This window comes from Dermochelys coriacea, chromosome 21 (genome assembly GCF_009764565.3).
Source record: "Dermochelys coriacea isolate rDerCor1 chromosome 21, rDerCor1.pri.v4, whole genome shotgun sequence".
Taxonomy (NCBI): domain Eukaryota; kingdom Metazoa; phylum Chordata; order Testudines; family Dermochelyidae; genus Dermochelys; species Dermochelys coriacea.
The window spans coordinates 14407096-14421301 of NC_050088.1; the positions used below are offsets into that span (position 1 = coordinate 14407096).

General features: G+C 48.4%; 1 protein-coding gene across 1 annotated transcript in view; it reads right to left on the reverse strand.

The window, feature by feature from the left end:
- Positions 1-14206, reverse strand: part of LGR6 (leucine rich repeat containing G protein-coupled receptor 6) — a 215234-nt gene that overhangs the window by 2928 nt on the left and 198100 nt on the right. The window contains exon 17 of the mRNA XM_038380210.2: positions 1060-1140. Within this exon, the coding sequence (XP_038236138.1) occupies positions 1060-1140 (81 nt within the window). The remainder of the gene's footprint in view (positions 1-1059; positions 1141-14206) is intronic.

Sequence of the window (14206 nt, forward strand, 5' to 3'; positions counted from 1 at the left end):
CCTACTGTCGCGTCACTGATACGGCACGTCAGCCGGATCCCAGCCAGGGCTTGACCCAGCCGGTCCCACTCCTGTTCAGCGCTGCCAAGCAGAAGTGGATCAGAACAAATGCCCTAGACCCACTGAGGGCATCTCTGATCCAGGAGACGTTCCAAGGGCCCTATGCTTCCAGTGTTACCCCTGAGGTCTGCCCCAATGTCCTCTCCCCCCAGCTGTCTAAGGGGCTCTGGTGCTGCCCAGTGGATAAGAGCACACTGCGTATAAGTAGGAGGTGAACATTGCTGAGCAGGACAGGGAGTGCAGAAGCGGGGAGGGCTGTGCTGGCATCTGTGTGCATGGCCTGGGATGTGTGGCTTGAATGTCAGCCCTTTACTTTGAATTCATAAGTTTATGGAAGGGATGGTGTGATGAGACTGTCTACAATGGCATGGAGCCGGTTTGCAACTGCTAGCAGCAAATATCTCCACCAGCCAGAGACGGGACACTGAGTTACTACAGAGAATTCTTTCCCAGGTGTGTGCCTGGTGGGTCTTGCCCACATGCTCTGGGTCTAACTGATCACCATATTTGGGGCTGGGAAGGAATTTCCCCCTGGAAGTTCAAGACTAGCTTCTGCAAATCCACATGTGCGGGAGCCTTGGGTGAACATGTGAAGCACTGGCTGCTCTGTGTGGTACCAGGGTAGGTGGTTTGGCCTGCAGTTTCCTATGCTAGTGTGTGATGGGGCCAGTCCAGTCCCCTCTTCTGCTGGGACATACAGCCTTCCTAGGCATGGGACCTGGTGCCGGGAAAGGCTGGAAGTGGGAAGAGCTCTGTAGAAGGGTGGGGCTGCCATGAGTCCTCCCTCTCCACCTGGGAAGGCACTAGTTCCATGGCTTCAGCCTGGGAAAGAAGAATCCCACTACTGCCCCCAGGACCCAGCCTGAATTCTGGTCTACGTGTGTATGTAGTGAGTGGTGGGATGTAGGGGGAAGGACATGGGAGTAAGCTGCATTAGAAGAGCCTTGAGTCTTATTTCTGTGCTTTAGAGGAGGGGTCTCCCCTCAGCTTGCTGCTCACCAGGGCTGGGTGTGCACTGGATGGTGGGGTGCAACTTTGACTCCTCAAATTCCAGCTGGAAATCGTCCATGTCCAGGTCATCTAGGCAGGAAAAGGAAAAAGGGAAAATGAGCTCAGAGCAGAACACTGCAGGGACACAAGGTCAGTGCCAGGCCGGTGCCGGGAGCTTTTCAAAGGTTACAAGGCCAGAAGGGACCACTGTGATCATCCAGTCCAACCTCCTGCTTAGAACAGGCCACAGACCTGCCCTGAGTTAATTCCCATTTGAACTAGAGCAGATCTTCTAGAAAAACATCCTGTCTTGATTTAGCAGTCGCCTATGTTGGAGAACCACACCACAATCCTTGGTAAGTTATCATCACTCTTAAAAATGTACATCTTATTTCGAGTCTGAATTTATCTAGCTTCAACTTCCAGCCATTGGACGTTTTAGACCTTTGTCTGTTAGACTGAAGAGCCTGTTATTAAATATTTTCTCACCATGTAGGTACTCACAGACTGATCAAATCACCCCTGAATCTTCTCTTCGTTAAGCGAAATAGATTGAACTCCTTGAGTCTCTCATTATAAGGCAGGTTCTCCAACCCTTTAATCATTCTCGTGGCTCTTTGAACCCTCTCCCACTGCCTGTGTTTGTGAGATCAACCTGCAGGATTAAAGGGGATGTTGCGGTCTTGCTCGCCCTTTGTGTTGCGGGTAGAGGGTGCATGCCCCTGGAGAAGGCTGTTGGGTTGGCAGGGAAGCCAGCCCCTCGCCATTTTAAAAACGAGTCTCACAATATTTGATGTTTTAATTAAAGCCCCAGGTCCCAGAATCATGCGATTACATGGGCATCTCAGCTTGCCTTAAGAAGAAAGTGGATGTTCCTAGCCCTCTTGGTAGCAGAGAAAAGCCTGAAAATGTGACCCAAGAGTGTCAGCTCCATGGGGCAGGGTCCGTCTTTTTGTTCTGCCTTTGTACAGCACCTAGCACAAGTGTTATTGTTGTATGCCTGGAGCACCTAGGTGCCCTAGTCCTGGGGCAGGATGCCACAAAAGGTGGTCCCTGCCCAAACAGCTGACCATCTAAATATGGTGGGGTCTTGACCCATGCCTATGTGCTACGGTAATACACATTAATAATGATAGTAACCTAAAGACTCAAACTGGAAGGCAAAGACAAAGATCCCAAAGTTTGTTTATTTATTTAAAATCTCACAATGTTTTGGGGCCCGGCTCCCCATTTTTGACCATTTGGAGTTAGTCCTGCTGAACCTTTGTGGGTTTTGAAGTGGCGCAACTCCATGAGCCAGTGGATTCTGATCTCAGCTAGGCCATTGTAAATATGAAGCTGGTTGACTCGGTCTTGGTTGCACACAGGTGTAAATAAACTCAGAGTCCGGCCTGCTGTGTGCTCCCCTGCAACTGCACTCTGACCACAACTTGTGGGCTGTCTTGGAGGAGCAGAAAGAGACTCCCATGCTGGCTGGAGCAGCAGCTGAGAGGGAGTATGTTTCTGTGTATGGGGGGGAGGGGGGGAATAGAATGCAGCTGAAGTCTCTATGCTTGCACCCTGAGGGCCAGGTCTTTTCCTGGTGTAAGAATCAGGTGCCTGTGGTCTAATTCAAGACCTGCTTCTCTCCATTGCCCCTCACATATCAATGGCATCTGGGCCCAAATAACCCAGTTGATTGCTGCTAATCCTTAGCTATGGAAACACCAAAACCAGGGTGAGTTCTCCCATTGCACCACCACAATGCACAGCACCAGCTGAGGAGCTGCTGTGGCTGCACACCCTGGCTTGGATCCCTTGTGGGTGTTCTCAGCACCCCTGCTTGGGAGCATCTCACCACAGCCCATGTTTCCTGCCCTGTAGGGCTCGGGGAGACTTTTCAGCCAAGCCCCTAGGGCTAGATCTGCAGAGATGGGATCCTCCATGTGAGGGCAGTGGGGTGGGGGAGGTTGTTGATGGGGGTGGCTGCACAATGCAAGAAGGAACCATTGCTGTTTGCAGAGGCCATGGCCAAGGGAACATAGGCCAGATTTACAAAGGTATTTAATTGCATAGAGATGCAGATACTCACCTAATGGGATTTAGTAAAGGGCCTAAGCAGCTTAGGGACCCAACCCAGTAGGCACCTAACCTGCTTAGGAACTTTTGACCATCCCACTAGGGTACCTGCCTGCATCTTCAAGTCCCTAAATACTCTGTACATTTAGCCAAGAGTATTATTTAATAATAATAATAATAATGATAAATAATGTGCTGCCTTCAGCACCTCCTGACAGATTCTGTGGCCTTTTTGGTTTCAGGAAGCCTTGGAAAAAACTTTTCATCTGTTTGCCCAAGCATTAAAATATTGCTGCTGCTCTGGAGTCTGGCAAGAAAACACCCAGAGTGGGGTGGAAAATATTTCCTCCTTGTACTTTACAGTCTTGTAAACCCATTGAGTCTTCTTCTGCTCTCAGGCCCTGGCACACTGTGTCTTGATCCCCTGACAATGGAAGCCTTCAGTTTCTCTGGCCCAGCTCTTTCCTGTTTGGGAACATTGCTGTACGAAAGGCCTCGACTGCTTTGCATTTAACAGATGCTCCATACTGCAAGATGGTCCTGGGCCAGGGCAACTCCAACCAAGGCAGGAAATGTAAACTGGGAGTTCCTCTCCTCATTGGGAACGTGGGCACACGTCAGCCGGGAAAGCGCTGGAATAAATGAGCTATTCCTCAGTGAGTGGGAATATTCTAACAGTGCCCAGCTTTGTTCTAGCAGGGCAGGTTTTATAGTTTTGTAACATCCCTATATGTGTTTACTTGGACTCTGCTAAGGGGCCTACAGGCCTTTGGGCATGGGCGCTGAGAAGATCACCCACTGGCTCCATGGCTGGATGGGCTGATCCCAGGAGCCTGAAAGCACAGCGTTGGGGCACTAATCCGTAGAGCAGAGGGCAGAGCTAACGAAGAGCGATGCTCTGTATTAGATATTTCTACGTCCGTTTAGATCTTGTTTTCTGCCATAACCAGGGTTCTCACACCGCATAATTTATGAATAAATGGCAAGGAGCTGCATTGCTTTTCTACGATAGCCACATTACAGCTCCGAGCATGTCAGCAACTGGGATAGAAGAGGCTGTGTTGCCCAACTGTCTAGACAGATGATCTTCTGCTGTTTGTTTAGCTTGAGGTGCTAAGAGCGCAAGCTAGGCAATATGTCTGGAAAAGGCGCATATTCCCATAAACATCCTTTAGTCAAAACAACGCAAGTATACAAAGAAGCACCATTGTGTTCTCTTTGAAACTGGTGGCAAAACTATTGACCTCCATGGGAGCAGGATCGGAGATGATGCAGGACGCATGCAGAATCCTTTACAAGTGGGAATAAAAAGCCAGTTTGTGTTTTGTGTGCGACTGTCACAGATGCAAAGTGTCACTCAGGCAGAAGTGAGCTACCTGGTCCAATCATTCACTGGGAACAGGAATTTCTACAGCCAAGAGAAAGGGGGTCTGGTTGGGGTCCCTGAGACAGCAGCCAATCTAATTATGAATTGACAAAATCAGCTTGGTCAACAGTTACCAAACAATGGGACCTAAGGTCCCTCAGTTATTTCCTGCTCTTCGTACGGGGGAACAGTGGTATCCCATGTCTTTATTAGCACTTGTATTATGCTAGCATCTGGAAGCCTCAGCTGAGATCGGGAACCCATTGTGTTACATATTTTACTGACATACAGGTGTGACTAGAATGGGGCAATTATTTTTGGTCAAATAATAAAGTCGTCTCCAAATGAAACTATTTGGGAATTCTAGTAGAATTTGACTAATAGTTTTGGACAAATAAAAAAATAGGGGAAACCCCCCACCCCGACAGAATTAAAATGGTTCATTTCGACATTTTTGAAACAAAATGTTTGACTTTTCATTGACATGATTCATTTCTAAATGTCACTCGATTTGTTCAATTTTTTTAAAAAGGGTAAAAAGCACCCAAAAAGAATAAAACAGAAACAGAATAAAGAAACAACAACAACAATTTGTTTTGGATCAAATGAAACATTTCATTCAACCTGAAATGAATTTTGTTCATTTTTGTTTTGCTTTGGTAAGAAAACCCAAGAAAGTTCCATTTTTGGTTTGAAATGAACTGATTTTTATTTTATTTTTCGGTTTGTCCATCAAACTGAAAAATCAATATTTGCTCAGCTCTATTCTTGATGGTCCCTGTCCTGAAGAGCATATGTCTAAATAGTTGACAATTTCAATCTCAAATACCATAGCACGGCGGCTGCTGGTGAATGGTGACCTTTCATTGATGATAACTGTGCATCAGACAGAAAGACGGAATGTTTTCTCTCCCGCCAAGTTCTGATAGTCTGTTGGTTTTAGAGCATCAGGCTTGTATTTTATGGCCTTCCTAATTTTTGCTGCCATCTCCATTGTCCTTTCTCCTGCCAAAGCTGTGAACTAAGAGAGACCAATCACAACTGGGCAAAGCAATGCCACTGATTTCATCCTGCTCTCGAAGCTGGTCACTACATTTAGGAGGCTAAATAGAAAGAGAGCTCATTGGGAGGCAGTGGGGTTTAGTGGATAGTGCACCAGATTAGGAACTCAAGAGACCTGGTTTCTATTTCTGGCTTTGACCGGGAGGTTGACCTTGGACAAGTCACTTTGCCTCTCTGTGCCTCAGTTTCCCCATACTGGCCTCCTTTGTCATGTGCTTTAAGATCTACTGATGAAAGGAGCTAGTTATCATTTGACAACTTGCCCCTCAGCCTTTCTTGCAGGCTGTCTGACAGCAATGAAGTGGCTGAATGCAAATTGTTATATGCTGCTGCTTCCTCGCCTTCATCATGTCCCATCCATCAGGGTCGGTGGCTCTCGTTCTTGGTCTCCAAGCGTTCTTGTCCAATGGGTATTCCAAGTTGACACCAACCTTTTCCATGTCCTCCTTCAGCATCTCAAACCACCATTTTCTAAGTCTTCCTTGTGGTCTTTGTCCCACGATTATTAGCTCTGGTACTCTCTGGCCATCCTATCTCATATCTTGTAATCTCACATGACCAGCCACATCAGGTGATACTCCCTCAGCTTTTTCATGATGGGGGCAACCTGTGTCATGGCTCATACCATTTCATTGCGTAGCCTATCAGCTCTCATCTTACCCAGGGTTCTCATTTCGGCAGTGTGCAGTGGTTGTTCTCTCTTCCTCACTGGCCAGCCTTCTGATCCATACATCATGGCTGGCCTAATCATGAATTTATCAATTTGCTCTTTAGTTTACTTGGCATATCCTTGAAACATAGAATTCCTGTCAACCCCCTCCATTTCACCAAGGACTCGTCACACGACTCCTAACATCCACATTCATCACTCAGCACTGAACGAGCTATGGAAGTTGTTGCACAGACATGAACTGAATACCACCCTGTTTTACTGGCTTCTCGTTGTCCCTCTCAATGGAGCATTGCATATATTTAGTCTTTTGTTGGCCAGCTCATAAGCTGTTTTCGTCTAATGCAGCCCTCCGTAGTTCTCGGTCCCTTTTCGATTTGGATTTATCTTCATGGCACAATCTAATGTCATTGGTGAAAAGCATGCTCCATGGAGCATCTCCCCTAATCTACTGAGTCAAGGTGTCCAACATAGTCATAAACAGGAATGGGCTTAAGGCTGATCCTTGACGTAGGCCCACCCTCCCAGGGAATAACTCAGTCGGTGCAGTTTCTTCTGTTCTCTCTACTGATGTGCTACCCTCCTACGGGTCCATGATAGTCTGAACATATGTCTCCAGAAGATTGCGTGGCCGCAGGCACCACCATAACAATTCTCTAGGAATTCTGTCATAGGCCTTCTCTAAATCCCAGACAATAAGTGAAGTTTCTTGCATCTCTCCCTGTGTATCTCCTGCAATGTTCAGGCTGCAAACACTGCATTCATCGTTGACCTTCCTGGCATAAACCTGAATTGGTGGTCACCTGCTTGATACTCCAACTCCTCCTGAAGTTTTTCTCCATAATTCTTTCCAGTTATTTCATCGTGTGACTCATTAAGTTGATGGTAGAGTTACCAGGTGTCTGGTTTTCAACCGGAACGCCAGGTCGAAAAGGGACCCTGGCAGCTATGGTCAGCACTGCTGACCGGGCCATTAAAAGTGTGGTTGGCGCAGGGCTGGCAGGCTCCCTACCCAGCTCCATGCGGCTCCCTGGAAGCGGAAACATGTCCCTCAGCTCCTAGGCGGAGGAGCAGCGGTGCCTGCAGGTGGAGAGCAGAGCTACCTGGCTACGCCTCCACCTAGGAGCCGAGGGACATGTCAGCGCTTATGGGGAACAGCCCAAGATGAGCGCTGCTTGGAGCCCACACCTCTCACCTCCTTCTGCACTCAAATCCCTCCTGGAGCCCTCACCCCCTCCTGTGCCTCAACCCCCTGTCCCAGCTTGGAAACTCCCCAACCCCCTGCCCCAGCCTGGAGCCCCCTCTTACACCCCAAACTCCTCATTCCTGGCCCCACCCCAGAGCCTGCACCGCTAGCCAAAGCCCTCACCTCCTCCTGCACCCCACCCCCTGCCTCAGCTTGAGAGCCCCTCCCACATGCTGAACCCATCAGTCCCAGACCGGAGCCCCCTCCTGCACCCCAATCCCCTCATCCCCAGCCCCACCCTAGAGCCAGCACCTCCAGCCAAAGCCCTCACCCCCTACCCCACCACAACTCCCTGCCTCAGCCTGGTGAAAATGAGCGAGTGAGTGAGGGTGGTGGAGAGTGAGCATTTGAGGGAGTGAGCACGGGTGGGTCCTTGAGGCAGGGGCAGGCCAGTGGTGGCGCAAGGGTGTTCGGTTTTGTGCAATTAGAAAGTTGGCAACCCTAGTTGATGGGTCGGTAATTACTACATTCTTGCACATCTCCCTATCATATACTTGATGGCAAGGACCAATGTGCTCTTCCTTCACACATCAGGCATGTTTTCAATATGGAAAATTAAATTGAAAAAAAGTTTGTGATCATCCACACTCCCCCATGGCCTAATGCTTTAAATGCCTGGACTGGTCCACCATCGGGTTCCACTCCCTTCTCACATTTCATCATCTCTAGCATTGTCTGAAGATGGAATCGGGCTTCCCAACATGGGTAGATGGTCACGTGTTAATTCTGCTCAAGCTAGCATGCTAAAGGAGTACTATGGCTGCAGTAGCATGGGCAGTGGCTCGGGCTAGCCACCCTAGTACAGACCCAGGGGGTCCTGGTGGGTACATACTTGGGTGACTAGCCCGAGCTGCTGCCAGTGCTGCCCTGGCTAGGTTGTTGTTTTTAGCATGCTAGTTCAAGCAGAGCTAGCACGTGGCTGTGTAACCATGCTGGGAAGCATACAGGGTTAGATTTAGCTAAATTTTCTACTATGGGGATAGGTCTTGTAAGTTTGTTGCTTGCGCATACTTCCCTCAGTGGTTTCTTCACATTCTCCCCATTGAACAGTTTCTCAAAGAACCGTGGTCACCATTTCCCCATCTTCCATCAGCACTCTTCCGTTTTCACAGTTGACACTTCACAACTCCCAAGTCCTCTGTGTTTATCTGCCTAATCTTAGCTAATCTATAGATTCCTTTTTCCCCTTCCTTCATTAATAGACTTGTGTATGAGGCTTTAAATGCCTGACCTTTAGCTTCCACATTCACGGTTCTCGACGTTTTCTTTACCAGAGTGTATTCCTCATAACTTTCCACCGTTCTTACTTTCTGCCATCACTGAAACCTTGCCTTCTTCTTCTTTACTGCTTCCTGCATATTGCTGGACTACTGCCATCTCCTGGCCGTGATATTTCCCTCCTGTTGGTTGCCCACAGAAAAAACTTGTTCACTTTCTGTAATATGTTTGGATATTCCCCCCCAGTCTTCACTGGTATTATCGTGATTGATTTGGTCATTGTCCAACCTCCTTAGAGCCTTATCCTTAAATTTCAGACTTATCAGTGAGCCTCCTCCACTTTATTCTTTGTTCCACAACTTGTCTTTTGCCCCGTAGTCTTTTCATCCAGAAGTCCATGACAAGCAATCTGTGTTGCTCTACTATCTGCTCTCCTGGGATCATGTTACAGTTTCTCATGTTTTTTAGATCTCTTCCTCTTTTCAGGAAGTAGTCAGTCTGGGATCTGTATGTAATTAAGTTCTCAGGCCATGGGCTCTGGCTAACCCTAAAGTATCCTTCAGCTTCACTTCTGGTTCCAAAGTCTCATCCTCCATGACAATTGTTGTAGCCGTCACTGTGTTCTCAACATGTCCGTTGGGGTCAGCTCCAATAATCAAGTACTCACCTTGTGGTTCTTCACTTAGCACTCGGCCCAGCGTTATCTTCTCAGAATTTCTTCTTTTCAGTCGTACAACCAAACTCCAGCATGTATATTTGTTCTCTGCCCAGTGCTATTCTAACTTTCATCAGATGGTCACTCTTCCTTTGCATTTTCACTACCTTTTCCTGTAATACTTCTGCTCTGACTATTCCTGATCCATTCCGCCTTGCTTCTGAGCCCTGATACACTATCTTGTAACCCTCCCTGATGTTCACGGATTTCAATCCCTTCCATTTTGTCTTTTTGTATACAGGCAATGTGCACTGTCTTTTTCAACCTCTTGGCCACTTTGCTTGATTTCACAGTCATTGTTCCCACATTCAGGGAAGCCAAACATAGTTCTTGGACTCCTTTCTTTAGCCCTATGCCCAGAATGCAGTGGCCTTTTTCCATTTTGCCCGGCTGTCCGGTGAAGCGGTTGCCTGTCATGTCCAGGGGACGCCCTAGCATTGTACTGAAATACTGTCTGGAGTCAAACACCCACAGAGTACGTGTGAATGGCACAACTTTTACACACCAGCTGGTCAAGTCAGATGCTCTTGTTTTGAAACTGGAGTCCCTTCTCCTAGGTGGCTGTGGTTAGGTGCCATGGCTAGCGAGCCCCATCTGCCTGGAGCAATCTGGTTGTACGGCGCCAGTCTCCTGCCTTTCACACCATTGCTACAGGCTGCAGGGCAAAAATCCTGAGTTATTTGCTCTTAAGCAAGAAGCTTAATCTCTGGGGGGAAGGGCAGAGAGCTTTGTTCCTCCTTACTGAGTCACTTAATGTACTGTCCTTCTAAATTCATGTAACAAGGCCTGGCTACAATTGCTGAAGGCCACAAAGGAGGCCTTGGGAATAAAACAGTAATTAATACATTAAAATAGCAATTTATAATGCATTTAAAAAACCCCATGAGCAAAAATGAGTCATGCACAGGAGATGCAAGGGTCCATTATTGAATGTTTAATGACCGAGACATGCCAGGGCCATGCCTAGCTAAGGACATGCTTGCACAGTCCATGCACCTTCAGACCATGGGAATTATTCTTACAGGCATTTAGCATAGGCCTAGGTGGCTCTTCCTCCCTCTGGGCTGCCAAGAGTCTCATCCCTCAGAATTGTTCTGCGTCCCTCCCTGGTCCTAATACCCTGGGATCACACTAAGAGGGGTCGGAACCAATCCAGCTCAGGGCTTCTTGGAAGGTGCTGAACACCCTTACCTCTTATTGACTTCAACGGGAGCTCAGGGCGCTTAGCCCCTGGCAGGATCGGAGCATGACAGAGTAGCCACTAAGCGATCCAATGGCTCAAGTGGCAGTAAGCGAGCTAATCCCCGAAAGGTGGGGATCTGCCGGGAGCGTCGCTGAGACTCGCAGCACAGCCGGTTCATTTTACATTTAATTGAAACAGCTGTAACTCACCGGGCCAATGCTCCAGCTGCATGCACCAACGTAGTTAAAGAATGGGACACATTAATGATGGAAAAAATGACCAGGCTGCGAAGAGGTTCCTGCAGCACTGATGTTAACACATGGTTCTACGTCACCTACTCAATGTTACCACCCAGCTTGCCGTGCTTCCTGGTCCTGCCACATGAACAAGAGCTAAGTTTTTTAGTTTCCACTCATGAAGCTTATCCACAGGCTCCAATAGATCGGAGTGGGGAGGAGATACAGACTGTACTGGTAAATAATGTGGGGTCTGTGGACCATTTTCATAGCTGTGTACCCATAATTCAGATCAATATCATAGAGTCATAGAATAACAGGGTTGGAAGGGACCTCAAGAGGTCATCTAGTCCAACCCCCTGCTCAAGCAGGATCAACCCCAACTAAATCATCCCAGCCAGGGCTTTGTCAAGCCGGGCCTTAAAAACCCCTATGGAAGGAGTTTCCACCACCTCCCTAGATAACCCATTCCATTCCATATCTATCTATTTGTTTTGTTTCAAAATTGCTTCTAGCAAATTTTCCAAAGGAAATGTTTTCCACTGGAAAAGGCCAAGCCCATTAAATGGAAACATTTTTTTGGGAATGTATCGATTTTATCAGCATTTTTATGGGAAATGACCCAAACCTTTCATTTTGAGTTGAATGTTATGATAGGAGTGGGTGAGTGAGATTCTGTGGCCTGCATTGTGCAGGAGGTCGGACTAGATGATCATAATGGTCCCTTCTGATCTTAGTATCTATGAATCTATGATACTATAATTGCTAATATAATATAAAAGTTGAAATGGTTCTACTAATATATAATATGGTCAAAATGATAAAGGCAAGAGTTTGGAATAGTTCATTTTGTGTAAAATGAGGCGATACGGACGTTTGGTCCCTCTTTGGGGCTACATGAAATTTTGAAATCTCAGATTTTCCTGCAGTTGAGAATTGAGCAGCTCTGGTTTTTTGAGCAACGCTGCTCACCGCCTGGCCCAGGGGCGATGGCACCATAGCAACCTACGAAATAAAAATGGATAGAACCACGCTTTCAATGAGGCATCATCACACAGGATCTGCTAACCCTGCTCTGGGCTAGCACAGCATGCCTGGCAAGGCAAGGGTGGACCGTGCATTCTCCTTTGAGTTGCAAAAAAAGGCCCAGCCCAGATTCTGCACTGTGTACAACTGTTGGGGCCGCACCTCCAGCACAGCGTGTGCCTAAAGCGAGCCTTATGCCTCAGCGTACAAAGGCATAGCGCCAGTGGACAACTTGGGCAACCTCCCTCCCTGCTGCTGGTGCAGGAGGCATGGCCAGGGCTCCCTTATGTCTGACTGATCACCTGCCACTGTGGTGGGCAAACTTTTTGGCCCGAGGGTCACATTGGGGTGCGAAACTGTATGGCAGGCCGGGTAGAGAAGGCTGTGCTCCCCCAAACAGCCTGGCCCCGCCCCCTGTTTTCCCCCTCCCACTTGTCGTCCCCGACTGCCCCCTCCTGGGACCCCCGACCCAAACCGCCCCCGCCCAGGATCCCACCCCCTATCCAACCCTCCCTGTACCCTGACTGCCCCGACCTATCCACACCCCTACTCCCTGACAGGCCCCCCAGGACTCCAATGCCCTATTCAACCCCCCCCCGTTCCCCGACCCCTGACCCCCCCAGAACCTCTGCCCCATCTAACCACCCCCTGCTCCCTGTCTTCCCAACCCCACCATCGCCAGGCATGCACCGCTGCTGCCCCCTTACCATGCCGCTCAGAGTGGCAGGAGCTTGCAGCCCTGCTGTCCGCACAGCAACGTGGCTGCGTGGGAGGGAGAACAGTGGGGGAGGGGCCAGGGGTGAGCCTCCCGGGCCAGGAGATCAGGGGCTGGGTAGGACGGTCCCGCCCCTAGTTTGCCCACCTCTGTGCTACTGTATCAGCTATTTGGCAGCTCTGTATGCCAGGAGACCAGCCCAGTGCACAGCAATCCCAGGGGTAGGGGAGTAGTGTCGCCTTCTAATGCACCGGGCGCTTGTTGGCCCAGAAGGAGGATCGAGCCTGATGTGTTTCTCCTTTCAAGGCACTCCAGAACTAGTCAATGTGCGTGGGGTCACGTATTTACACAAACACGTAAAAAAACTGTCTCCCGGCTGCATTGCAAAATGCTCTTTCTTCGCTCCGTAGGTTTGGATATCAGTAGCTAAACAGGAACTGTGGTTCTCCTCTTTTTATTTGCCTGTATTGGAAGGTTCCCGCCCCCGCCTCCCCCAAAGGATCCTGCTCACGCTGCTGGGGGAAGCTGCCAGAGTTTGCTCGGTGTGCAACAAGCATCGATTCCTGCGAATACTGATGCATTTCATCAGGGTGAAACCTACGACGGCAGCTTTTCAGAGTGATAAAGGCAGAAGCCTTGGGATTGACCCACAGTCCCTCAGTTTTCAGGCAAATTGGGCTGTGCATGTACATTTTAGAGCACTTTGTTAATTAAAGGCAGGTCATTTGGGTGTGTGTGGAGGGGCTTTATCTCAGGAGACCCTTGACTGCATGATCCCAACTTTGCACCCTAAAGCTCTTTTCAAGGTATCTGCGTATGCATGTACCTGCGGGAGTACTTTGAGACAGGTCACTTGGGAGGAGGATGTGTCTTGGGAGCCCGCCTGATCAAATGACCCCAAATTTACGCCACAAACTGTACCCCAGGCCCTCTAACGGCACACCAAATTTCAAGATGATCTGAGTGTGCCAGTCAGTTTTAGAGCACTGTAACCAATGGGCTTGAAAGTGACATGCTCCTGTACTGGATCTGGGTTGCAGCAGCCTGCATACCACTTTATGTAACCAGTCTAATAACTTTGTAAATATTGCAATTGGTGGCTGGTTTTTGGTGTCATTCACGAGATGAGATCAGGGGAAGTCTACTGATGTCAACTTATGTGGCTCCTGCATATATATACACCTCTCATTCCATCTCTGGTCATAAATAAGAACCAGAACATTTTAGAGACTGGTCATTTTTTGGGTGGGGGGAGGGGCAGAAGGATATATTTGCTGATCCACTGCAGCAAATGACCCCAAATTTTATCAAAAAAAGAAAAGAAGTACTTGTGGCACCTTAGAGACTAACAAATTTATTAGAGCATAAGCTTTCGTGAGCTACAGCTCACTTCATCGGATGCATTTGGTGGAAAAAACAGAGGGGAGATTGATAAACACACACAGAGAACATGAAACAATGGGTTTATCATACACACTGTAAGGAGAGTGATCACTTAAGATAAGCCATCCCCAGCAGCAGGGGGGGGAAAGGAGGAAAACCTTTCATGGTGACAAGCAAGGTAGGCTATTTCCAGCAGTTAACAAGAATATCTGAGGAACAGTGGGGGGTGGGGTGGGGTGGGGCGGAGAAATAACATGGGGAAATAGTTTTACTTTGTG